Source organism: Eriocheir sinensis, chromosome 22, assembly GCF_024679095.1.
Source record: "Eriocheir sinensis breed Jianghai 21 chromosome 22, ASM2467909v1, whole genome shotgun sequence".
NCBI classification, from domain to species: Eukaryota; Metazoa; Arthropoda; class Malacostraca; order Decapoda; family Varunidae; genus Eriocheir; species Eriocheir sinensis.
In genome coordinates, this window is record NC_066530.1 from 7,323,445 (window position 1) to 7,350,908 (window position 27,464).

The 27,464-nt window shown below is 43.4% G+C and overlaps 1 protein-coding gene across 2 annotated transcripts; it reads right to left on the reverse strand.

Annotated features, from left to right (window-relative positions):
- Window positions 1-4,137: 4,137 nt before the first annotated feature.
- On the reverse strand, window positions 4,138-27,261 carry LOC127001976 (actin-related protein 8-like). 2 transcript variants are annotated; one of them, XM_050867277.1, is made up of 11 exons: window positions 27,095-27,261; window positions 24,838-25,005; window positions 23,096-23,308; window positions 22,163-22,336; window positions 19,831-19,941; window positions 19,004-19,120; window positions 10,199-10,348; window positions 9,119-9,340; window positions 8,812-9,025; window positions 5,652-5,780; window positions 4,138-4,398 (listed from the first exon to the last, which is right to left on the reverse strand). In XM_050867277.1, exons 1-11 carry the CDS (start codon window positions 27,113-27,115, stop codon window positions 4,226-4,228), a joined length of 1,692 nt encoding a protein of 563 aa, XP_050723234.1. In that variant the 5' UTR covers window positions 27,116-27,261; the 3' UTR covers window positions 4,138-4,225. The 2 variants fall into 2 exon arrangements, with proteins under 2 accessions (XP_050723234.1, XP_050723235.1); XM_050867278.1 differs by lacking the exon at window positions 27,095-27,261 and adding an exon at window positions 26,495-26,517.
- Window positions 27,262-27,464: the final 203 nt, after the last annotated feature.

Genomic DNA, 27,464 nt, shown 5'->3' on the forward strand with positions numbered 1-27,464 from the left:
AGTAGTAGTAGTATTGTTGTTGTTTTGCTGTTGCTGCTGCTGTTGTAAGTAGTAATAGTAGTAGTAGTAGTAGTATCAATAAGAAATTACTGTATTAGGAATTAAATTATAATACTTGTAAAAAAAAACATGTTATGTTTCTTTTTACGATTTGGTTATTGAAAGGAAAACAAAAAACATTCTATAGCTGGACACTATCTATTACTAAGTATTTAGAAACCTCTTGTAGTATGTTTTAAGGTTTAACTGGAGGTACTATATATGTTTTTTTATTATTTATTGGTGGCTTTCTGTCTATTGTATCTCATATCTTTGTTAATGTTCAAAATATGGATAAACTTGAATATTTCAAAAGAGGAAAGCTTGTTCTGCAACTTATATTTTGATGCGTTTTGTCATACATGCCCCTAGTTCTGCAGAAAAAGTCTTTGAAAATTAGCACATTTATTCAATTTCAATAGTTTATTATTTTTTCATATGGGTTTAGGAGAACAGACAACATTAATAATAAATTACTACATCAGAAATTAAGTTTCATTATTTGTAAGATGAAAAAAAAACTTTTTTGTGCAATTTGGTTTCTGAAATGAAGGGAAAAAAACCTTTTCATAGCATGACACTAATTATTACTAAGTGTTGAGAAACATTATAATGTAATAAATTTTTAGGTTTGACTGGAGGTATTTATTATTATTTTTTAAGGATGGCTTTTGTATATTTTCCTCATAACTTTGTCAATTTTTAAAATATGCATAAACTTGTATATATATTTCAAAAGAGGAAAGTTTGTTCTACAATTTTTACTTCGATGCATTTTGTCATGGATGCCACTAGTTCTGAGGAATATGTCTTTGAAAATAAAATCAGCAATCAAAATTTAATATTTTATTATTTTTTCCTATATATTTATTTATCTTTGTAAAATAACCTGCCATTGCTATAAAACAATCAATTCTGAACAATTTTTATTGAGTTGTGTTTCCTGATAAAACTATTATTTTACCAGATATATGACTTTTAAGAAAATTCCAAAATGGCCGCCGTTGACCCCCTTCCACCACATGGATTCATGGGGATTTTTAGTATGATGTACCTGAGGACTAGTCAAGTCACTCAGAAGTGAGAAACAATCTATTGCAATTTGTTTTAGGTTGAACCCTAGATTTACTGGACTATTATGCTGTGTACTCTTGGCTTTGTACAGCCCACTCCAATTTGCATATTCAAAAAAAGTTTTCATGCTAACAAAATCTGCCTTACAGTAGTTACTTCTCCCAATTTTGTGATCCTCTTTTCAGTCAATCGTTCTCTTTTCTGTTACTTCAAATTCCACAACCGCATGGTCACTTTTTGCTATTGGACAATCTACTTTAAGACTTTCTATTATTTCCGGCTCCTTGCTAAATACCAAAGGCTAGATTCACAAAGGCTTAGTGCATAGTTTTGGGCCCTTAGTGAGTAGTTTTGAGAACATTGGGATATACAAAGCTCGCACGGTAATAACTACCAACTAATCAGTGACGTCACGGGTTAGCGCGCCGATTTACAAAGGTTTAACGCGCTCTGTGGACGCTAAATATGTCATTAAATGGAAAAAGAGAATGGGTTCTTTTGAAGCCCTATCTGGAGGGGCCTCCCTATGATTGGCTACTGGTTTTGTGAACATGCTTGTGATTCGCTGCAAGGCCAATGACGTCATCAACCAATCAGTGGCCTCGCTGACTTAGCGTGCCTCTAACTACCGTCTAAGGTTTGCTTTGTGAATCTGATGCTAACGTCGGTCGCTAAATCAATAGTGCGTAGTTATGTTAGTTCGTAGTTAGTGAGTATGTTTGTGAATTCCGCCCCAGGTCTAGTCTTGATGCCTTGCCTTCTTTCTCGAATCTGGCATGTTCCTTAATCCACTGAGTCAGTACATGTTCCATTGCCAGTTGCAGGAGTCTTCCTCCCCACGACTTTTCTGTTCCCTGCATCTGCCAATCCTCCCATTCTACCTCTTTTCAATTGAAATCACCCATTATAATTATTCTCTCACACTCCCTCAACATTCCATCCCGGCAACTCACCGTGTCTTGTATCATTTGTTCATATTCATGTTGTTGTTCATGTGTGTGTGTGCGTGTGTGTGTGTGTGAGAGAGAGAGAGAGAGAGAGAGAGAGAGAGAGAGAGAGAGAGAGAGAGAGAGAGAGAGAGAGAGAGAGAGATTGAAATAATGCACGAGAAAAAGTGTCATTTTAAGCCTTGAGAAGTGCACAATCAGACATATGTTTCTCGTTCTCATTCGATCGCCCGACTGTTTGCTAAAATAAACTTTGATGTGTTCTACAAATTAAGTTTAACAAAAAGAGAGAGAGAGAGAGAGAGAGAGAGAGAGAGAGAGAGAGAGAGAGAGAGAGAGAGAGAGAGAGAGAGAGAGAGAGAGAGAGAGAGAGAGAGAGAGAGAGAGAGAGAGAGAGAGAGAGAGAGAGAGAGAGAGAGAGAGAGAGAGAGAGAGAGAGTGAGGTGTCAATCTTTTGAACCCCCCCCCGTCTCTCTCTCTTTCTCTCTCTCTCTCTCTACGAAGAAAGGCTTTCCACCCTTAACATGTTCTCTCTTGAGAAACGTCGCCTCCAAGGAAAACTGATGGAATGTTTTAAAATACTTAATGGTTTCACGAATGTAGACAGATCAAAATTGTTTATGATCAATGACACTTTGCGAACGAGGAACAATGGCATAAAACTCAAAAGTAGACAAGTAAATTCAGACTTCACCAAATTTTTCTTCACCAACATTGTAGTGCAAGAATGGAATAAGCTCCCACCATCAGTGGTCCAATGTAACACGACTGACTTCTTCAAAAACAAGCTCGACCGTCACTTCCTTGAACTTAATATTAACTAGAGTTGAAATGCAATGTTTTGGAGCCATCTGATTAATGTAGAATCACTTAGTTTAAGGACAGACCACCTAGTCTGGACCATGGAGTCTGTGTGGTCTGATTTTCTATGTAAATCTATGTAACTCTCTCTCTCTCTCTCTCTCTCTCTCTCTCTCTCTCTCTCACACATACACACACACACACACAAGACCCACCTCCAGGAGGACAGCCTATCAGCCTTTTATTCTGTGAAATTTGTGAGTATTGCCGGTGAATCAGTGGGATATTTTCCATGATCTTACTTACGTCTGTGTCCTTCCCTTCCCTCTCCTCCACTTTCCTCCACAAATCTATTTCTTTATGACAACTAACATAAGGAAATACAAATCAGCAGATACACGTCATCTACACATAACGCAAACTTCTCTGTATATTTATGCATACATCTCAAAATCATCAATTAATTTATGTTTCTTTATGTGCACCATTTAATTTTGCATAATTTTATATATAATTCATGATGATTATGTTGAGTTTATGGCTTAAAACTTGTTATATTCAGTAGCGATGTTTGATTTGGCGCACGCAACCAGCCTGAGTCAATTACCTGTATCCAGTATTCTAACTCTTAGTCTGTCCTGTGATACCCATTTAATTTTTCACAAAAGACATGTTCATATATGATTTGCATGTACCTGGGTATACTGAAGTTATTTTTACCATAAAATCAAAACCTTCATAATGTAACTTATTATTCAGTAAGTAAGTATGAACAATATAGCAAAGGACCTGCCAAATTATCATCACCTCCAACTTGAAAAACAATATTATTACCGACCACAGGCTTGAGGGCCAATGGGATGGAGATGAGCACTGAGGCCATGTGCAGCTGTAGCACATGCCCCAACTTTACCTTTACCTTATCACTGAAATAGTAAAGTAATCCCACTGGTTGTGACTCAACTTGTGGGGGCAATCAGCTAGGGAATAAATTGCTAGGTAACTTAAGTTTTGACACTCAACTTCAAATAATTTTCAAATGACAAATTTGGACTGTGAAATACAATCATGTATTACTTCCAAATAAACAATCAGTCAATCAGTCAAATGGGATATATTCAAGTAGAATTTATATAAAGGTCAATCCCATAAACTTGACCTTATGTTTTTTTTAAATTGTGGCTTTTATGAGTCTTCACAGCATGCACAGCACTTATTTTACTATTGATGCTATAAAAATATTCATAACTTTTCAAGGGTAAAACTTCAAATGCAATTAAGTTTAAAACTTTGGGTTTATTTATAATTTAAGACATGAGATGCTTCCCTTTATCTCTCCTACACAGCCTTTCAGCAACACACACCTACCAAATAAAGGGACACTTTTCCCGCAGTATCTTGACCCCATACTTGTTCCACTCTGACTGCTGGATCCACAGCTCGTTGCTGCCCTCAAGGCAGGTCATGAGAGCCGCGCCCTTCCAGGAGGTCATGCATGGGTCCATGTCTTTGGCACGAGTGATCACTTCAATTTGTTCTGCAGGAGAAACAAAAGCAGTTTTCATTTAAAGTTCCTCTTTGTTTAGAAAAAAAAAATGTTCTGATAACAGTTGACAAAGATAAATGACATAACCAGAGATGGAGAAAATATGTGAACTACATAATATATATATATATATATATATATATATATATATATATATATATATATATATATATATATATATATATATATATATATATATATATATATATATATATATATATATATATATATATATATATATATATATATATATATATATATATATATATATATATATATATATATATATATATATATATATATATATATATTTTGTGTGTGTGTGTGTGTGTGTGTGTGTGCAAAATATACTATTTTATGATTTCTTCTGGAAATGTACCTAAAAATGATCTAAAATGAATATTTTTTATCAAAGTTATCTTTACAGATAACTTTGCATCCTGTCTGTCTACTGATGGCTCAGACTGACAGTGGTAGTGTTTCAGTTTTCAGTTTTTTTACTACTGATTGGAAATCATTTAAAAGTTAAGGATTTTGGTGAATGATGCTGCACATAACAGCCATATACCTTGTACTGCATCCATGAGAGGAAAGCAAAATCACCTTTATGCAACCAAATACTGAAATCATTTTTAACTGAAATACATAATACATACATTTCAGAAACTTGGCCCCTCACAAAAAGATTAAGAGAGAAATATAAGTACAATAAGAAGACTGGAGAAAAAAATGCTAGGTATAACATGGAGAGACAAAGCAAGCATAATGACAGTGGTTGAGGATATTTTAATGATGATTAAGAATAAGAAATAAATCTGGGCTTGTCATATCCTGAACAATGGCCAAGCCAAGCAAAGTAACACAGTGGCATCTCAGGAACTGTTGAGGTCAGGGCAGACAGAAGACCAGGAGGAGAGATGAGGTCAAAACATTTGCCAGGGGAGGAGGGAGTACACCAACACCACACAGAGAGCACAGGAGTGTTGGGAAAGGCTTCTGTCCTGCAGTGGAGTAGTAATGACTGAAGGAGGTGAGGATCTCACTTTCCATCTGAGAAGGATCTTCAACTTTTTTTTCACCCACTTGAATCTGGCAAACTATTAGTTGCCAGCACCAGATGTGCAGGAAACCTCTTACTTCATATTCACCAACATCCATTTTCTTGTTTTGTTTAGTGTTAGAAAATGGGATTTAGGAGAAGAAATGTCTCAGGAGACCAACACAAATGCTTGCTATATTCTTACCTGGTCTGTAGGCAACTGGGATTTGCAGAGCTAATCGACTTTGCAGCCACTTCCCAAGGCTTTTGAATTTAGCTCCTCCTCCAACAATCAAAATGCTGCTGTACATTTTTCTCTTCATTTCATCATTTTCTGCAAAAGACAAAAACATGCTTGGTGCTGCTTCACTGGAAATCCATCCCGTCTGTTGCATCCTAACACAGCTCTGTAGCTAACATGCCTAACTATGAATCTGTGGGCCTTGGTTTGATTCCAGCCTGGGCAGCCACCCCACAGTCCACCCAGCTGTTCAGCTACACTTTCTGGTGCCTGGGGAATCTTTGGGAAGGTAAACTGTGGTAACCCAGATGTCACACTGGGCCTGTGTCATGAGTAATGAGCTCTCACCCAGCACAAGCTCAAGGGCTGAGGCCATGGAGATGAGCTCTATGGCAACACACAGCTAGTCAATGCTACCACCTTCACCTTAAAGCGGGGTCCACATTATGGGTGACCAGGCCTGGAAACAGGCGGACTGATGAGGGGGTGAGCATCCACACTATAACAAGCGACAGGCGAGGCACGACTGGTGAGCAGCCCGCACCCGTCATTCTCCGCCATGAGTGATGGGAAGGCATGACGTGAATGACCCCTCTCACCAGGGCCGGCCCTATGCCAATGCAACCGATGCAACTGCATCGGGCCCTGCGCCTTTAAGGGCCCCGCGGGGATGACGTCACTCACGTTACGAGGTGAAGTTGCAGGTCAATTGGACTTCAGTCAGCTTATAAATGACTTTGCATTTGCCAAGTCACGCAAGATATTCCTATAAAATTAGCATTTTTCATCAAAATTGTGACAACTACATTGGCAACATTTCTCATTTATGTACCTCAGTTTCAATTGTTTGACTGCACTAAATGGCAGTAAGATGGATTTTTGCATTGGGCCCTGCCTCTCGCTATTAATAGACAACTGGGTGTCGCGCGCTGGGTCACCCACCAAATACCTCTCATTCGACGCTCGCTGCCGCTCCGCATAGCCCCGTCCACTTTACCATATATGGGAGTTATGTGGAGCCAAAGACGGAATTCCAGGCCTGGTCATGCATAGCGTGGACGCTGCTTAACACCATTCACTTACCGGTAACATATGGGTTGAGTTTCTTCCAAGATTCTGTATATCATAGTTTAGCTTACCTCATAAAAACATTTCCTTCTGCATCACATTACATCATTTAATTTTCAAGGTTTTATTTATTTATTCTATCATACCATCTAATATGAAAGGCTCAAATATTTCTTACGACTAAATGATCTATGTCCCTGTCTTGGTTTTAGGGTGTTACGCCTCACAAAAATGATCAATGAAGAGAAATATAACTGACTATAGCTGACTTGAGAACAGTAATCAACTAACTAATTAATGTGGACGCAAGCATTCTCACTTGAATCATACACCAAGAGTGCTGCTTAGTATCTCACTGGTGTCACATGTTTTCATGTATACTTTTACAATCAAAGCTATGACACATATAGTCATATACTGGTTAGGCCACTTTTCTGTCAGTATATTTTACTTTTATTCTGCCTTTCACTTAATGCTGGTGATGAAGATTAGGGTGGCTGGGGAGTTTATCCTCTCAGGGGTTCTGTGTCCCTGCCCACGGCCAGTAGTAAGTCCAACACATGGTCTGGGCTGGGTGGGTTGGGGCATGGTAAAATCACCAAACCAGTTAAAATAAAAATACAGGTAACTCTCGATTTACGCGAGTATTGCGTCCTTGAAGAGGTCGCATAAATCAAAAACAATGTAAATCAAACAAGAGGTAGGTTTCTATCGAAAAATAAATATTCATTCAGTGGAGAGAGAGAGAGAGAGAGAGAGAGAGAGAGAGAGAGAGAGAGAGAGAGAATATCCATATCACCGAGATATCCACTCAGGCACTCAGTCTCAGTCTCACTTGTGTGAGGAAGAAATGAGGGACACCATGAGCAATTGGCTAGTATTGATACCGGTATCGAGCAGTCTGGTACCAATACTGTACTGTATAGCTGGTACCGGTACCTGCGCACCCCTATTGTTGAGTAGCGTGGCAGCATGGGTACTGTATTGTTGTTCAAGTGGCGCGCAGGAAGAACTGAGCTCAGCTGTGTGGCCGCGGCGCCGTGTGAGTCCAGTTGCATGAGACATCTAGTTGCCACTCCATAAAATATCGTGTATGAGTGAAAAAAACGTGTAAATTAAACATTTATTTGGATTTTGGACCCCGCGTTATTTAAAAAACGCGTAAACCACACTCGCATAAATCGAGAGTTACCTGTACAAAGTAGAAGTTAAGGCTCATGCCCCAACCTGGGCCTGGTTCTGCTGGGGTACTTAAGGGTGCCCAACCCCATGGTGGGCTCCCTCAATTCATCTGCAACGGGTGAGCCTACCACCTACAATAGGTGCAGGGCTGTGGAAAGTGACTGCTCACTTTGGAGGTCCACCATGACTTGCAGAGCATGGCCGATGACCAAGAACAAGACTTGGTAGAGGGAGTGTGTGGTTTAACCTCACATTACCAATGGAATATCCTGTATGTATTACCTTTTTACTACAACCTTTTTTTATTACCACACGAACATGACAAACCATACAAATGACGATATGAATAACACCCAGGAGTTGGTGACTCCCACACCAAGACCAAGAATAAGATCAATACCGAAATAATAACAATGGTTGCTGTCTCATCATCACAGGACATTGCCAGGACAAGTAGGATTTGCTGGGCCATAACAGCCTGTCAACAACATCTTATCTGATCTCTACACTTCCTACAGGCCAAGGTTACACCTGCAGCTAATGCAACATTCAGCATCCAAGACGCATGATAAAATTTAGTCGTCTTACGTTGAGAAGAAAAGTGCTTCTTCGAAGCCACAAAAAAAGTAATCTCAAGATGATCCAGAGTAACTGATAATGTATGTATAAAGATGTTAAATGAAAAGATAAGTGTGTAGGTTATAAGCAAGTACTTTGCCACTTTATGTATAAAGGACTTGAGCATCTGCAGAGCTTAGTACCTGCAAGGAATCCTTGAACCAATCCCCAACAGATGCTGAGAGTAGACTGCATAGTCAATTTCTGTCAAATTATTAATATGAATGAAAAGTCACAGCCAAGGCAAATAACTCACGACATCTGTCTATGCTGGTAAGAATGGCTTGCTCCAGGGAGAGCAGCTTGTCAGAGCTGGTGAAGGCTGAGTTATCATTTCTTGATGATGGGGCAGGAACAATCTGGGCTGGAGGGAGAGGCTGGTCGTCAACAACAATGTCTTCTTCCCCTCCATCACCTCCTTCCCCTCCTCCCACCTCCATGGCCTCGGCTGCCTCTCGACCACCTCTCCTCTGAAGAGAATGAGGCAGTGCTCATTATATTTAATCATTCATTACATTAAATCATTCATTTGCCAAAGTTTTACATCAGCACAATGTACTCACACTAGTTTCTCTGAGGTAGTTTTCATCAAAGGGATCGTCTGGGTCTCCTGGGTTAGGCTTCTGTGTGATGGTGTTCTTGGGGCCGGTTATCTTGAGAAGGTCGGGGTAGAAGAGGCTGAGAGCTGCTACTATGAGCTCATCCCCCATCTGGATTGTGTAGGTGGAGGATATCTCACCTGGACTATGCACGGTGAAAGTCTTCTCTTGGGCGCCACATTCATTCTGCAAAGTTCAGTTGGTCCATTGCAGAACAAAATACGTGTAAACTGAGACAAGCTACACGCTGATCATATATACAAATATTTTTTTGTCAACAATACAAAACAAAATTAGATTTTCTTTGTAATTATGGACCAAATCAAGAGACGTTTATCCTCCTAAATCATTCTATTTCAGGAGAGGTGTCAGGGAATGTCTTGAACCAAAATTCATCTTTGCTGTTTAAAATCCTCCTATGTCTACTTTTTGTTGGGGCAGCATGTAGTAGGCCTATTTCTGGCCCTTAGCCTGCCTCCTATTCCACAGAAAATTTATAAATATGTGAATAAATAAATAGAAAGAGAAACAAGGTGGTAGACATCTCCTTGTTAGTTCTCAAAAAAGGTGGTGAGGGAATGAATGTAGTAAACCATTCTTTGCGCCAGATGAACCTTTGTCCCAGGCCACTGCTTCCCGGCTGGTGGACAGACTGTACACTTCATTCTCAAGCCACTTTGCCTGAGGAGGAAGTTCAGTCCCTGGCCCACACTTCTTCCTATATAATAAAGGCATAGATGCTTCCAGCAAGACATGATGGTGACTAAAGGGGCTATTACACTGGGCAAATTTTCCGTGGATCTTCAGTCAAACCCCGATTTCCGCTGGCGTGGTTCTTATATTTCCGTGGTTTTCTGAGTTGTCCGCGATCTTCCAAAGCTACGGTAGATTTCACCGAAGGACGACGGTATTACTCACCAACATCACCAGCAGCAATAACAAGAAACAAATGAGAACCACGCCAGCAGAAACCGTGGTACGGAAAATTTGCCCAGTGTAATAGCCCCTTTAGTATACCTTGTTCCCAGTTCTAGAAATACTTACCAAGTTAACATGACAAAATTCGTGTTTCAGTTTGTTGAGCAGCATTGCATCAAGCTTCTTGCTGAGGTTTACTGAGTGTGGGAAGCCAGATTTCTTCAGCAACCAATAGAACACTTGGGTGACATCTCCTCCCCCATAGTCCAATCGCAGCTGCCAGTGTGTCGGAAAAGAAGTAATAATGTCAGACCCTTGGAGAGGAAAATACTGGCAGTACATGTAGGGGTGTGAAGTCGGATGTAAAAAATTCCTACTCTGACTCCAACTCCGACTGCATCCCTCCCCTCCCCATTCCCCTCTTCTGCAGTACAGTGGCAGGCAAATCAAACCTCCCCACACCCAGCCACACAACATCACACATATCATAAAGGAGTTGGAGTTAGAGATATTTTTACCGACTCCGGCGACTCTGACTCCACACCCCTGGATACACATCAAGTGGTGGGACACGCTGCACATTTCTATAAGGCTAAATCTATGGGGTTAACTTTTAAGAGTATCGGCAAGTCACGCTAGTGCTCGTTGCGAGCATTTAGCTACGAAAGGGTTAATCAATAAAACACAAAGTAATGCCAGCAACTGTCCATTCGCTTCGTGTCATACTGTGCGTGTGTATCGCAACTGTATTAATAACTGCAGAAGAGTTTATGGAATGACCCAGAAGAAAATATATATATATATATATATATATATATATATATATATATATATATATATATATATATATATATACAGGAAATCCCCTATATACGAAAGGGTTAGGGACTGAAAAAACCTTTCGTTTATCGATTTTTCGTATATCGAAGCCATTTCCCCCATAGGATTGTTAATAAATAGGGGGGTTAGGGACCAGCGCCAGCAAAAAAAAAAAAAAAAAAAAAAGAAAAAAAAAGTTAAATATAACTATGCTTAAAAGCAATTTACTACTCACAATACAATGAAACGCAAGGCTCATAAATAATTAAAAACAATTACCATTTCCTGTTCCTTTACTGTTATAGAAATGCATTACATATGTTAGGACAATCCCCTCTAACTCGTCACTACAACTCATCACTTAACATTGCCAATGTTTACTTCCCAAGCTGTGAAAGGCCAGTTTCGACTCTCGTGCCCGAAACACGTGCCAAACAGTACACCACCGCACCACTCCAAGCCCCCCCCCAACCCCTCCATCACCCTCACGTTTCCTCACGCTGGCTGGGATGTGTTTCGGATTCGAGTCGAAGCAAGGAGTTCACAAACTGGCAACGCACTTTAAAACTCCTGTCCATATCAGGGTCAATTTGGAGCAAGAAGTCATTTGCTTCGTAGTAGAGCTCCAAAGCCTTTTGTAGTTGCGTGATCGTCAGAGGAGGGACGGGAGACTCGGGGTCGGCAGCATCGGTCCTGGTCTCCTCGAGTTCCAAGAGGTCTTGCGTTGTTAGCTCCTGGTCGTGAGAATTGAGGAGCTGCTGCACGTCTTCCTCTGTGACCTCCTTTCCGTCTCCGAGGGCAGCTTCGTTGGCCAAGGCAGCAATCTCCTTGCTGAGGGCGGCAGTGTCGGGCACAGCAAAGCCAGTGAAGTTATGCACAGCCTGTGGCCATAGTTTCCTCCACACGGCATTCATGGTTACAGGAGTGATCTCCTGCCACGCCTCGCCAATCATCTCGACGGCCTTTTTGATATCGAAGGTCTTCCAGTAAGCCTGAGGACCATCGATAATGCCGTCTCTGTGAGCAACGCTCAGCGCATGCATTGCTCGTCTGGTGTAATAACTCTTGAATGTCGAAATCAACCCCTGATCACATGGCTGAATGAGCGATGTGGTGTTCGGGGGCAGAAAGCACACCTGTACGTTAGCACACCAATCGACCATCGCGGGGGTGTGTGCTGGTGCGTTGTCCAAGAGAAGCAACGCCTTGTTCGCCAGGTTGTTTGCGGAGGTGTAGCGGGAGACGAAAGGAGAGAAGTAGTTGTAGATATAGTCGTGAAAAATGCTGGTTGTAACCCATGCCTTCTTGGAGGACTTCCAGTAAACAGGTAGTGATGGCTTAGAAGTGTTTTTCAGTGCCCGAGGGTTCTCATGGCTATAAACTAGAAGAGGCTTCAGCTTGACATCACCCTCAGCATTTCCACCAAGCGCCAACGTAAGGCGGTCCTTTGCCGCCTTAAATCCAGGTGCCGTCCTCTCCTTGGTGAATATGTAGGTGCTGTGCAACAAGCGAGGGGGAAAAAAATAAGGACATGACGGACGCAGCAACACCACTGTACATATATTTAAAAAATAATAATTTCTAAAGACAAACAATAAATACACATTACAGAAAGTCACGGCAACACCACTGTACTTATATTTTTAAAATAATATTAAAGACAAACAAATATATAAATACTAAACTATACAGTGTCACATGAAAGCGTTGTTGATTTTATTTAAGTTTTGGTACGTACGTGTGTGGCACCACAGCACCCGTCTCAACCCACCCTCCCTTGTTCCCATTCATTCGCCTATCCCTCCACTCACATTTTCTCAATCACACTTCTTTCACCTTGCAATACTACCGTAGGAAATAATGCATATCTTTTGAGTAAGGATAAATAATGGGACTACTGTCTCTATTTTGCAGTCTCGTCAGATGGGATAGTGGGGACATGGAGTGTGTGTGTGTGTGTGTGTGTGTGTTTGTTAAAGCTCGTTTCACGTTAATTGACGAGTGATAGATATGACACAAACTTGAGCTATCGTTTCTGCCACTGTATTATAATTTGTATCTTTAGTCCTGGTAATACTAACTTTAGTACTTTTTAGTTGTTATTTGAAAGACATTTTAACATCATAACAGGATGATGGAAGTGCGACTGGCATTTGATTCAGACAATGGGACTATGCAGACCTGGGTGTGATATCGTGATTACGAGTGGAGCAATGATCGATGTGATGTAGGGGGAAGTGGAGGGTAGGCGAATGAATGGGAACGAAGCAGCGAGGGTTTAAAAGTGTGGCGGTGCCACATTCCATTCTGCTGATCAGCTGATCGCACGGTTGGACATTTGATTCAGACAATGGGACTATGCAGGCCTGGGTGTGATAACGTGATTACGAAGGTGCGATGTTGTGATGTTAGGGGAGTGAAGGGTAGGCTAATGAATGGGAACGAAGCAGAGAGGCTTTAAATGGGTGTGACGGTGCCACATTCCATTCTGCTGATCAGCTGATCGCACGATTGTCGCGCCATTATTGCTGGAGACTCAACTTATATATTTTCAAGTAATTTTAAAGACAAGCGTACAATAAGAACAAAACACAAAGTCACGGTAACACCACTGTACATATATTCTTTAAATAATTTTATAGACAAACAATACGTGTAAATACTAAACAATACAGAATGTAACAGGAACATCACTGTACAGCTGGCAACACTCCGCCGGTCCACCCACTGTTGCCAAGACTGGCCGAGATAGTAACCCGAAACACTAGCAGTGAGCTTCAAGCATTCATTGATGGGAGGAAAGTTGAAGCTCACTGCTAGTGTTTGAGGTTGCTATCTCGGCCAGCCTTGACCTAATAAACAAACAATAAGCAAACAATACAGAGAGTCACGGCAACACCACTGTGGTACATATCATTTTAAATAATTTTAAAGACAAACAATAAATACATGTACTAAACAATAGCGAAAGTCACGGGAACACCACTGTATTTTAGGTAAGTCCTAATATGATGGATGCAACACCACTGTACATATAATTTTAAAACAGGGATTTCCAACCTTTTCAGCACAAGAGCCCCCATTAGGTAATGACTGCATTCACGATGTCCCCGTCCCCCCTCTGAAACATACTCCTACAGGCCCGTAAGAGGGTGCGCCCACCAGGTTGGGAAACACTGTTTTAATAGGCAAACAATAAATACTAAACCATACAGAAAGCCACGACAACTCCACTGCTGATTTTTGTTAAATTTTAACACAACGGACGCAGCAACACCACTATTTTTTTCATAATACGTTTCAAGACAAAAAATAACTAAAATAACAGTGAAGCTCAATTTTTGGTACTCACCTTGCCGGCATCTTCTTCCAGTAGAGGCCAGTTTCATCAATGTTGAACACTTGCTTTGGGGAGAAGTCACCATCCTCAATCACCTTCAAGAACTGGGCAGGGAAGGCTTCAGCAGCCTCTTTATCAGCGCTGGCGGCCTCTCCCTGAAGCCGTACGTTGCTGAGACCGGCCCTCTTGCGAAAGCGGTCAAACCACCCTCGACTGGCCTTAAACTCCTCCAGCTCCCTTGGACTGACTGGCGAACCTGACGAAGGTCCGGGCTGGTCCGGGTCGTCCACTGCCTCCTCGTCCTCAGGCTGCATGCTTCCCCACAGGGCGCGTGCCCGTTCCTGAATCAGAGCAAGCGAAATAGGTATTTTCTTTGCACTGCAGTCGTCTATCCAGGCCACCAGCAACTGCTCCATCTTCTCCAGTCTGACGCTCCTGACTCTGGTGATCCTGCAGGCTGAAGGAAATTCTGCAGCAGTTGTCACCATCTTCTTGTAAATGGCCTTTTTCTTTGTCACTGTCCCCACCGTGGAAGGTGCAAGACCCATGGCGCGCCCGATGTCACTGACACCCTGGCCTTCCTCATGGCGTTTGATGATCTCTAGCTTCTTCTCAAGGGTCAGGATCTTGTGCTGCTTTTTCTTTGGAGGCTGCTCAGAGGAGGATGAAGTGACTGGGCGCTTGGGAGCCATGATGGAGGCAGATAAAAAACACGAGTGAGCGAGTGTGCGTGAGGCTGTTGATGACGCCGGCGACCGATATAGACATCGGGTACGAAACAGTGGGCGCGGAAACTGTCGTACTTTTCGTATATGCGAAGCATGTCTTTCGTGAACCGAAAATTGTCCTATATTTTTCACTTTCGTATATCCAAATTTTCGTACATCGAGCTTTCGTATATCGGGGATTTCCTGTATATCTTTATCACCAATAGCATGGGTAGTCAAAGGAAGAGGAAGGAGGCAAGTGAGGCAGAGTGGCGGAGGTGAAGGGAGCGGCTGGTGACGGGAGCGCGGGGTAAATGTAAGAAGTATGACAGAGAGAGAACGAAGATGATGCAGGTGTTTCTGAGTGAGATGGGACGTGAGGTGAATGGGAGGACTGGAAGGGAGTGGATGGTGCTGCTGCTGGGGCTGAGTGGAGAGATGAATGGACGAGTGATTGAGGCAGTGAAAGAGTTCCTAGAGAGCATGTGGCGTGCAAGATGTAGGGAATGATACCTTGCCCTGAGTAGAACATAGACTTTCCGCATGTTTTTGTTTTCTTTCACAGGAGCTGCCGATACAAAGGCCTGGCTGGGGAGAAATCCCAAGCCATCTGTGACATCAAGATCAAGATCGAGGAGGGACGGTCGCCAACGCAGGTGAAGAACAAATTCAAATAAAATGAGAACGTATTTTTGTTGTTTCCGTGACCTACTAATGTATTACACTCAACCCTCGATTTGCCGGACCTCCATTTGCCGGATTTCGGATTTGCCGGACAAGAGTCCGTGGGGTAAAAAAAAAAAAAAAAAGTCCGGGACTAGATGGCAGTGCGGGCGGACATACACGTCTAGTACTGGACTGTACACAAGTCTGCCGCGTCACACGAGTGTTGTGCTTACGTGCTTGTCGTGGATACACCTCTTCTTCTGTGATGCCACCCAAAAACCCACCAAAGAAAGTAACCAAGCGTACAGCTAAACCTGTGCACCTTTCTGTGTCGCAAAAACTGGAACTTTTACGTAAAATAGATGGAGGAATGAGTGTTGCCCAAGTCTGCGAGCTGTATGGGGTGAAAAAACAGACAGTTTCGGACATAAAAAAAGCTAGAGGAAAGTTAGAAAATTATGCAGTTAAATTTGCTGTGTCGGGAAAGGGTGATGCAACTAGAAAGCATATGAAAGACCCGAAATGTGTTGAACTTGATTTGGCAGTGTACAAGTGGTATACCCAGGAGCGTGCATGTGGGGTGGAAGTGAGGGGAGTGGAGTTGGCCGCTAGTGCTAGTGTATAGGACAGCTATGCGAGGTGTAGTCCGGGGGTGGGTTGTGTTTCCCGGACATATATAGGGTAAAGTCCGGCAAGGGGGTAGACCCCCGGACATTTTCCATTGTCGGACATTTGCCATTCCCGGACAAGCCTTCCCCCCTTTTAGTCCGGCAAATCGAGGGTTGAGTGTAATAATGTTTTTTTAAGGTTAAAGTATCAAAATCCCCAAAATAGGCAGACTTTCACTGTGTCCAGGAACGTAACCCCCCCTATTACCATTGTTTCCTATGGGGAAATTATGTTTGAATAACGCGATTTTAACCCTTAGATTACGGTGATCATATATATAAGTGCGCTACCACACGCCCCACCCATACGGGGATCATATATATAATCATCACACTCTACGCTCCCTACGTTTCAAATATACTGCCAGTTCTTGACTCAGAAGAATGGTGGATTCATCTGGCACCCGTACACTCTCATTCGTCTCAGTGCGCGCCACACCGAAGGCCACAGATCATTTTTCACTTTTGTTCAGAATACATCTGGCATGTCTCGTGACGCGTCAAGCAGTTCCTCTGCTCCGGGCGGAAGTAGAGCGTGGGCAAATCAAGGTGACAGTGACTCTGATGACTGATATGGTAGTGACATTGAGAGAGAGAGAGAGAGAGTGTGTGTGTGTGGGGTGCTTCCACTCAACAGGTCACGGCCATGAGAAAATGCGCAATATTTTTGGCTGTCATAACTTTTTTATTATTATTAGGAGAGAAGTTTTATTACATCGCCATATATACTAGATGATTATACAATTATTGCAAAGACACTATTTCCACCTCTTTTAAATATCTAAATTTTCCCCATGCACAGCATCCAGAGAAATATCTTGCCACCCGTACTTTAAGGGTTAACCCTTAAACTGTGGAGGACTAAATGCCGGATATTTTTCCTTCGCGAGTTAATATTAACATTATAATAAAAAGCAAAAATATAAATCTAATAGTATGTCATGAATGAGAAAAATGTAATTTGATGTATTACAGCAGTTCAGAGTGGTACATGAATAATTAGACCAAATAATAGGCCATAAAAATTTGCGCACTTTCCAAAGTGCAGGAAAAATGTGACATGTCGGGTAGAATGAGGTGGAGCGGGTGGAAGCGGTGGACATCTGCCTGCGCGGCTTCTCTCTCTCTCTCTCTCTCTCTCTCTCTGCATTTTTTTTTTCTGCTCAATGTGTTCTTCTCTCTCTCTCTCTCTCTCTCTCTCTCTCTCTCTCTCTCTCTCTCACTGCGTGTGTATACACGCATTGAGAGAGAGAGAGTCATTGTCCTGGTCTTACACATATAGGACACACACACACACACACACATACTGAGTGTTCGGATGAGTGAAGGAAGGGTGGGATGGAGTGTGTGCGTGTGTGTGTGTGTTCACACTTACAGGCCTCTCGTATCTTCTTGCCAGCTCGCCTCTCTCTCTCTCTCTCTCTCTCTCTCTCTCTCTCTCTCTCTCTCTCTCTCTCTCTCTCTCTCTCTCTCTCTCTCTCTCTCTCTCTCTCAATCAGGTAATGAACTATAATGATGTAAAAAAAATCTGATTTACACCATGGACCAACACACACACACACACACACACACACACCTGTGTGCAAAGAGGCTTACTGTTACATATTATATCCAAATTATAATGAATTACATATGACATAATTCCTTCCTCCAAGTTTCAGCTTTAAGTAAACATTAAAAATTTGTAATCTAGTCTGCCTTGACAACCTCCATTTTCTCTTCCACTACCACGTTTTCTATTATGTTAGGGTAGATTACTACCCGGCAGGTCAGGAGAGTTTCCAGGCGCCTCCTACATTTCCACAAACACTCGAATGAGAGCCTTATCGTAGAATTTCAGGCTCTGGTGAAGGTATGACTAAGTTGCCAGCGATCACGAGAACACATCTGAAAGGAAGCGCGGCAGGAAAATTCAAAACATACGGCACGAAAATTCATGATTATATAAGCAATCAGAGCGTCACGGGATCGGAGAGGCTTGATTATATAAGCGATTGCAGCGGTTTAAGGGTTAAATAACGCAATCTAAATAACGCAACATCTCCAGGAACGTAACCCTAGCTTTAATCGAGAGGTGACTGTACTAGCACCTACTACCCTGTATCTACTACTCTGTATTATGGGGAGGCAGTGGCTGAGTGGTTAGCGTGCTGGTCCCGTATTCACTGCGTTCTGGACGATGTGGGTTCCAATCCACAGCTACCACCTGGGATTTTTCAGTCACCGCCAAGTGGCCTAAGACTACCCACATGCTATCCTCAAGACCACTTATCAACCCAGACTTTAGAAGAACTGTCCAAGTAAATCAAGAATGAGCTCCGGGGGGCAGCATGAGCCAAGAGTAATATGGCGTCACTATAAACACTTGCCTGTGCCATGACAGGCTTGAGCTGAACACCAGGCCCCTGAAGAAAGCATACCAACACTACAGGCCACAACGAGAAAAAATAAATAAAATAAAATAAAATCAACCAGTCTTCTCAGTCTGAATAAAGCAAAAAATAGAGCCCTAAGTATATACACAATAGTAGTGAAGGATATTTGTTCAAGTGAGGGAGTAGTTGGTGATGAGAAATTGGTGCATTTACCATTGATGATGAGGTTTCAGGCCCCAGTCCACCGTCGTAGCAACGCTTCACAGGGCAATTAAATCACTGTGGCCTAGCAGAGAGGTGCTATGTGTACTTGGATGCCCAAACTAGGCTTTGCAATACTAAATGTTGAGCCGTACCCTTGTGGCTGTGTGGGAGATGGCATCCTCCACGCACGACACTGAAGTCTTCTGGTCGCCAACATCCACCACACAGGCGTAGCCCAGCCCAGCTCCAAATGTGGCTGCCACATGATCCTGAGAACAATTCAACAAAGCAATATTTTGCAACATTCAACATTAAATTTCCCAAGAAGGCAACATGATTAAAAACATTTATAAACTGTAGGAGAATGAAGAGTTATATGACACAGCATGTCATGAACATGAGTTTACAAGCAGCTACACCATTAATAATCACAAATGACCTTAGAAGAAATTAGTTTGAATGCCACCCTTTACACATCCCAGCTGCATAAGACCCACTCAAGCTCATCTCCATGCAAAATTTAACCAGACTTCTTCATTCCGGTAAACTCTGCAGCAGCCTTTGCAGCCCTTCATTGGTAACTCTGCCTGTGCCTAACTAAATCCCCCCGAGGTAATCAATTGTGTTCTTTCATTCATAATCCTGCCATCAAGTTTCCCTGCTACACACAAGAAACTGATCCTGTAATTTTCACACTTAATTGCATGATCTATATCAAGTTGGTTTACACCAAGATTTAAATCAATTATTTGTTTATAACTCACTGATTTAGGTCTAGCAGTCTGGTGGGCAGTGACTGAGTGATTAAGAACCAACTACTCCACACTAGCACAGTCAGGACATGTCCAAACCTTCAAAAGTGAACATGCCAGTTAACTCCTGTAGCAAGCTCAGAAGAGCACTGCATGAAAAGTGATAAAAGATAGCAAGGGAAGCAAAACTGTGGGGTGATGAGGGTTACCCTGAGCTGTTCACTCACCTGCAGCACAAAGCAACCCCCAAAGCCGAGTCCATTTAGAAGTAAATTGGTTAACTTCTTAACGTGGTCTCGGTTGTATGTGTCAGGGATGATCAGCACTGCTCGATAAAACTGAAAAAAAAGTATAAAGTCACTTACGGACTGTACACTAATAAATACGATGAGACCCACACACTTGTAAGAAATGATGGGAAAGCCTGATGTTAAACAGAAGATGACCATGATTTTTCATTATTGAAGGAAAGACTGATTACAGACTCTGGAGCTTGGAACAGAATCAAAATATTATTGCCTATTAACCCCTACAGGGCAGGCGACAGGTTTTTCCGGCTGCCAGGTGAAGGGCGGGCGACAGGTTTTTCCGGCTGCCAGGTGAAGGGCGGGTGACAGGTTTTTCCGGCTGCCAGGTGAAGGGCGGGTGACAGGTTTTTCTGGCTGCCAGGTGAAGGGCGGGTGACAGGTTTTTCCGGCTGCCAGGTGAAGGCGGTGACAGGTTTTCCGGCTGCCAGGTGAAGGGCGGGTGAATGGTTTTGCCGGCTGCCAGGTGAAGGGCGGGTGACAGGTTTTTCCGGCTGCCAGGTGAAGGGCGGGTGACAGGTTTTTCCGGCTGCCAGGTGAAGGGCGGGCGACAGGTTTTTCCGGCTGCCAGGTGAAGGGCGGGTGACAGGTTTTTCTGGCTGCCAGGTGAAGGGCGGGTGACAGGTTTTTCTGGCTGCCATATGAAGGGCGGGTGACAGGTTTTTCCAGCTGCCAGATGAAGGGCGGGCAACAGGTTTTTGCAGCTGCCAGGTGAAGGGCGGGTGACAGGTTTTTCCAGCTGCCAGATGAAGGGCGGGTGACAGGTTTTTCCAGCTGCCAGATGAAGGGCGGGTGACAGGTTTTTCCAGCTGCCAGATGAAGGGCGGGTGACAGGTTTTTCCAGCTGCCAGGTGAAGGGCGGGTGACAGGTTTTTCCGGTCTGCTTTTTTCTGCCACAATTTGCGTGGGTAGTTATGGGTCAGCGTGACTCCTAGACTGCCACACAACTCCTCCATGCCATTCTCAGTGTTTCAGTGACTGTAACAATGGCAGGAGAGTTTTTTGTATCCTCCTTGTCTGATTCCATGCCCGAGTGTCCACAGCCAGCGACCTCGACTCCTCATAAGCCTCCTCGTGCTCCCAAGTGAGCTCTCAGTGTGAGCGCAATTGGGAAAGAGCTGAAAGTGACTCTTGCTTAAAAAACCCTGTAACAGTATATTATTACTATTATTTTGAACATTCCCCTCTGTCTGACAATATCTGCTCCTCTTTTCTTTCACTGATTTTGTAACTTCATAATAGAACACGAGCATGTATGGAAAACCTAAGATGCATTGTCATGCAAGGTAAAGGTAAAGTTGGGAGCACATGCTGTGACTGCACGTGGTGGCGGTGCTCATCTCTGTACTATTGTCCCTTTCAGCCTGTGAGGCGAGAGAACCCATCACCTCCAGGACACAGGGCCAGTGTGACATCCAGGTTACTAGGGTTTATCTTCCCCAAGTTTCCTATCCACCATTACCAAAGGAAGGATGAACAGCTGAGTGAGCTGCATGCCACTGCCCAGGCCAGGATTCAAACCCAGCTCTGCAAATTCATCATCAGGGATGCCAACCACTGCACTGCAGATGCCATGTCAAGAAATTAATTCATAGAGTTAGCTTAGCATATCCTAGACAGCATAAAGCAATAGAGGTTAAGCGATAGAGTATCACTTTCAAATTGTACCCAAATCCATCCTATCAATCCTCAGTCAATGGGGCATACGCCGGGGGGCGCGTCGCCTCGCCCACCCTACGACACACAGTCCAGGGGTCCCTAAGGGAGAGTCTCCATGAAGGCCCCATTCCCATCCTGAGTACCTCTTGGAGTGATCCATCGACTTGCTCAAGCCATGAACTCCTTAGTCCTTGGGCGTCCCCTTGGCCTCCTTCATTCAGGATTGTCTCTTACAGAAACAACCCGACGAGCAGGATCAGTTTCTGGGAAGTGTGCCACATGCCTGTATAGCCGGAGTTGCCGTTGCCGGACTATGCAAGTAATATATGTTGAGTCAGCCTCATGGAGTAGTCGCTGGTTTGACACAGTCATACCAGCGGTATCACATGATTCTGTGAAGACATTTATTACCAAAGGCATCAATCCACCTCTCCAGGTCCCCATTCAGTGTCCATGTCCCACAGCCATCCATCCTAGACAGGGATATTTTGGGAGGGGATCATCCCCATAACCCACAACTTAAATGCACCCCTGGTCCCCAGCTAAGATGTCTGCTTGTGTAAGGGAATGTAAAACACTAACTACAAACACAAACCTTGAGGTCTTTCAGAGGAACATTCAGAATGGTGGAGATGCAGTGGCCCCAAATGGTTTCCAGGTCAGCCAGCACTGCACTTATTGAGCCCCCCAGCCCATTGTGGAGGTTGAGGTCCCCACGCACCAGAGGAAAGTGCACATTATACTCCAAACTGGGGTGCAGCGACAGGATCTGAAAAATTTATGCATTATGATAGGACAACAATTTAATGTGAGAAACTCTAGTAAATTCACATTGTGCTAAGCCAAGTGTATCTATGATGGAATTTATCAGTATGGTAATGGACAAAAATATACAATACTGAATACACAGTTAACTGATGGCAGAAAGGAGCAGACAAGGGCCTTCAAGACATGAAAGACAGTGGCATGATGGGGCAGGGCTTCTGGGGACAAAGTGCTGCGGCTACATGCTGCGCGGTGGCCTGCGCCGTGCCTGCCAAGTCACTGTTGGATGCTGTTACCTGTGGACTTCTGTGCCAAAAACACTCCCCTAAAAGCTCCCTCACAAAAAATAGAATCAAGGAAAACAATGCCATTATATGACCCACAACTTGTGACTCAAATATTTCCTGAGAAACCTCTAAGATTACCTGACATGGAAAAATACTCAAGTTGTGTCTCAAAGACAAATATTTACGCAAGGCTAATAAGCAGGTCAAGAAATAACATTTGGAGAAAGAACCGAGACATTTCCAAATCCCTGTACATGATGACTACGTTAAAATCAAAATGAATGAATATTAATTTACCTCAGTAGGAAGACCAAGGAGAACATGGAGAGGAACAGTGACACAAAACTTGGAAGCAATAGAAATAGAGGAAGACCTAGCACTGGATCCAGCAAGATGAAGGAGGATCATCACACATCCAGCCCCAAGAATGGGAGAAGATGGACTAGAAAAGAAGAGGAAAAAAATCATTAATTTACCTCATCACCAACAATATAATCCTTGTCGGTAAACACCCACGGAGGAGATGTTTCCGTGTCCTCCCCTTTGACTGGCTGGATCCTCTTGTTGTACACGGCTATCTGCTGAGGTGGCGTGGCAAACCGTCGCGAGCCGTCCGACATGAGGGAGGACTGCAGGATGTGGCTGACTTTAAGGCGGCACTCTTCCAGCTCCTGCACTGTGTCTCCATCCTGAAACACAAACATTACTGCTGACTCAGAGACATGATTATTTGTTTCACACTGAAGGAAGCAGCTCAAGAGCAAATATAAATGAGAGCAAAAAAGACTGCTACTCACTGCTCCTATAAAAGACAATAAAGATGAGTGGCCAAAAGAGAGGTCCATTTTGGGTGGAGAGATGTCTTGTGGTAGGCAGGAGGAAATACAGACCAAGGACGGCTGTTCCAGAGTTCATCAGTGAAAGGGATGAAGATGCTGCTTAACTCTTGCATAAGGGATTTGGATGGTATAGGGATGAGCTAGAGTAGAAAGTCACGTGCACCGGGGTCACGGGAGGGGTTGAGGCATACAGTTAACAAGTTCAGAAAAGCAGTCAATATGAAGCTAACACCTAAACCTAATTTGTGCAATAAGAAGTATCACAGAAAATAGGATAATGAAGATGATGATGGTGAGGAGGAGGAAGACTATTTGGGGGAGGAACAGAGAATGCAGAGGAAAAGGAGGAAGAGGAGAAGAACGGGAGAGCAAAACGCATGGAAAATGGAGAGAAAATAGAATAGCTAGTAAGACAAGGGAGGAGGAAGAAGAATCAGAAGAAGACTGTAGCAGGAGTACTCCAAGGAGAGTGGATGATGAGGAGGGGGAGGGAGGAATAAGAAGAGGAGGAGGAGGAGGAGGAGGAGGAGGAGGAGGAGGTCTGTATGTATTAAAAAAAGACACAAGAAAAAAACATCCTTGACTTTGGTTGGCATTTATTTAATCTTGAATATCTGTAAGGTAATGATTGGCAGTGTGGTAATGACACAAAACATGGACTAGCAGGCAGCAGAAAGCCTGTTGGTTCATTACTAGGCTGCCTGCTTTCAGTGATTTAATCAATCCGTTTGGCATAGGAGTGGCTTGCAGGGAAGGATTAAAGCACTTGTGTATCTACTCTTGGATACGTTCAGTTCACTCCTGATGCAACAAAGTGGCGATCAATGCGATTCTTGAATGAGTTGATGCTCTCTGCGCTAACTACTTCTGCAGGGAGGCTGTTCCAGTGGCGAACCACTCTATTCGAGAAATAACTCCTGCCGATGTCAGTATTGCATCACTTTGCTTGAATTGTTTTACCGTTGTTTCTTGTTCTCAGGTTAGTTTGTAGTGTGAAGAGCTTGGAGTGATCAACGTTGCTGAGCTTGTTCAGGTACTTAAAGACTTGTATCATGTCTCCCAGCAGTCGTCTCTTTTCCAACGTGAAGAGGTTGAGTCGCTCGAGTCGCTCTTCATAGGGCTTGACATGAAGCAGAGATCAAGTGAACTTTGGCCTCAACCTATGAAGAGCAAAATGACCACTGCCTGTCTGGAGAACATCCAATAGAAGAACAAAACTACTGTATATATATCAACCATGTAGCAATCAGCCTCCGAAAATTACCTTAAAAAGTGAGAAAAAAAAACTTACACACAAGGCTAGCACGGTAAAAATAAGATAAAATAGAAGGGAGTCTGCGAGAGAGTGAGGCATTAGCAACATGGCCACATTAGCTTACCAACTTGACATGAGGAATGAGGAAAGGGTCGCTGTGGGCCGGCATGCCACTCCGCCTCCGCCGAGCAATGGCATGGAGAATGGTGTGCGGAACGCTGTCTGAGGGCCGGCCTATGCGCAGGTAGCGGGAGCCTGGATGCAGTATTATGCTTGCTTGAGCCTCCAGGTGCTAGAAAAATAAATACCAAAATCACGGCACAGTTATGAGCATCCAAAAAAGCCGGTCAATAAAATTACATGATAAAACGTAATGCATCTAAGCTTGACAAAATTAAAGCAATCTGCAAAGAATGAGCTAGAGCGAGCTGTATCAAAGTTTTATCCCTCGCCCCCTACTGGACTGAGGCTGTGCTGGTGAGTGTGTCATGGCCTGTGTACTAGTAATAACAGAATGTGAAGGTTGTGAATGTGAGACGCTACAAGATGTTTCAAGGGCAGAAAAATGTATCAGTGACAGTGGGGTCTTTTACTTTTGGCAGCGTTACAGGAACTGATACAAGTGCAGCGCCAGATCACAACATTAACACTGGCGCTCCATGGAAGACTTATCATGCTAACTACCTAGCTATCTGAAGGCTCAGGGCACACAACAACAACTGTCCACCTATCCAGTACACATGAACAAGACAGACAAGTGGCACAAATGACTGGATGAGAGGAGCTGGAGGAAAGGAAGGAGGGGAGGACAGGGGACTAAAAACTGTACTGGGACTGACAGAAGACAAAGACACAATGACTGACAATATAACAGTGAGCCACATGGCCAAATGTTTCCTTTGTTGCCACTTCCTATTTTTGGTGTCATCATTTGTTGTGTAAATGAATAATAACCATAACATAACCATCACAGCTGGGTAAAGATTGGTAGTATTCACACGCTAATATCTCGGTCCCTACTTAACCTTCTGTTGTCGTGTAGCTATATTTTCTTCCTACCTTCAAACCTCCCAGAAAACCATAGGAAAGAGTGTAGAGATCAAATTAACTATGAAAACCATGAAATGTGTAATCAACCACAGGTGGTATAACCCCGTGGCTCACCACAGTCGCCTACTCCACCACCAGCGACAACAACAGTGTGCCACAAACCACATCACACATATTCATGCTAAAAAGATAACTCAACAAACCTAACTAAACTAAATCTAATCTAACCTAACCTGACCTAACCTAACCAAACCTACCTAACCTTACCTATTTAGAGTAAAAGTTTGACATGATCATATTACCGTTATTATTAGTTTACACAACAAATGATGCCTCAAAACACTCAAAAGAACTTAAAAACTATCAAAGTCAACAGGATATCACCCATATTTTTGGTGTATGTGATATATGAACAGCTAATCACCATGGAAAATATAATACTCATTCAGAAAACCAGATACATGCACCACCACACCATATCACACGGGCAATATATACTCATCACCAGAATTCAAAAATCCTATCACCAAGATGTGCTGAAAGAGAGGATTTGAAGGTCTCCAGAGTAGATACAGGCAATACAGGGCCATGTTCTGTAACCTCTCGGTGTCCGGGCTCTCATATATTTGACGAGGCTTTCCTAGGTGTTTAGAGCACTTCCATGGGTAGTTTAATGAGCCTGGTGGTAGACTGACCCTTCTTTTGTACCATGGACCTAAGGGAACACTCACGACAACCTGACCGATCTCCTTTTCGGCCTTTGGAAATGGTTGATGCGAGAGGCAGAAACTCTAAGAATACCAACTATAGTAACAATGACACAATGACACCCCAGTGTACCCCAAATGGTAGCCCTGTGTACCCAATGGTAGCCCTGTGTACCCCAATGGTAGCCCTGTGTACCCCAATGGTAGCCCTGTGTACCCCAATGGTAGCCCTGTGTACCCCAATGCTACCCCAGTGTACCCCAATGGTAGCCCTGTGTACCCCAATGCTATCCCTGTGTACCCCAATGCTACCCCAGTGTACCCCAATGGTAGCCCTGTGTACCCCAATGCTATCCCTGTGTACCCCAATGCTACCCCAGTGTACCCCAATGGTAGCCCTGTGTACCCCAACGGTAGCCCTGTGTACCCCAATGCTACCCCTGTGTACCCCAATGCTACCCCTGTGTACCCCAATGCTACTCCAGTGTACCCCAATGGTAGCCCTGTGTACCCCAATGGTAGCCCTATGTACCCCAATGGTAGCCCTGTGTACCCCAATGGTAGCCCAGTGTTAAGGCCTATACAAAGCATCAGACAACCACACTGAAGGTCATGCTTGCCCACCTCCGAGAAGGGTTCCGGCATGGTGCACGAGACACTGGCTGTGCTAATGTGTGGCTGCAGGGAAGATGGGGACACTTTTCCTCACGAGTCGCCGTTGGTCAAAGCAAACATCTTCCTCGTCCCTGCCTCGGCCGCTGGTACGAGAAATATCTCCTCCAAGAAATAAGTCGCTCTGCCTCCCACTATGCCTGCACACTAGGGAATACGCAGCAGGAAAACACATTAATTTGCCAGGTTTTGTTCTAGTTTTGTCCACTGGTGATCTCTGTGACGGCTGACATTGCCTGCGAGACACAACACACCAGACCAACAGACTAGACATGCAAGAACAGAGTGCATGTCGACATGGGCTAATTCTTTCTAAAATCTG

Coding starts and splice junctions, on each gene's coding strand:
- LOC127001976 (XM_050867277.1), bottom strand. CDS start 27,115: ATGCCGGAACCCTTCTCGGAG. Junction 19,942..22,162: donor TTCCTCTGAAAGACCTCAAG/GTTTGTGTTTGT, acceptor CTTTTTTTTCAG/TTTTATCGAGCAGTGCTGAT. Junction 10,349..19,003: donor TCTCCCACACAGCCACAAGG/GTACGGCTCAAC, acceptor ACACACTGGCAG/CTGCGATTGGACTATGGGGG.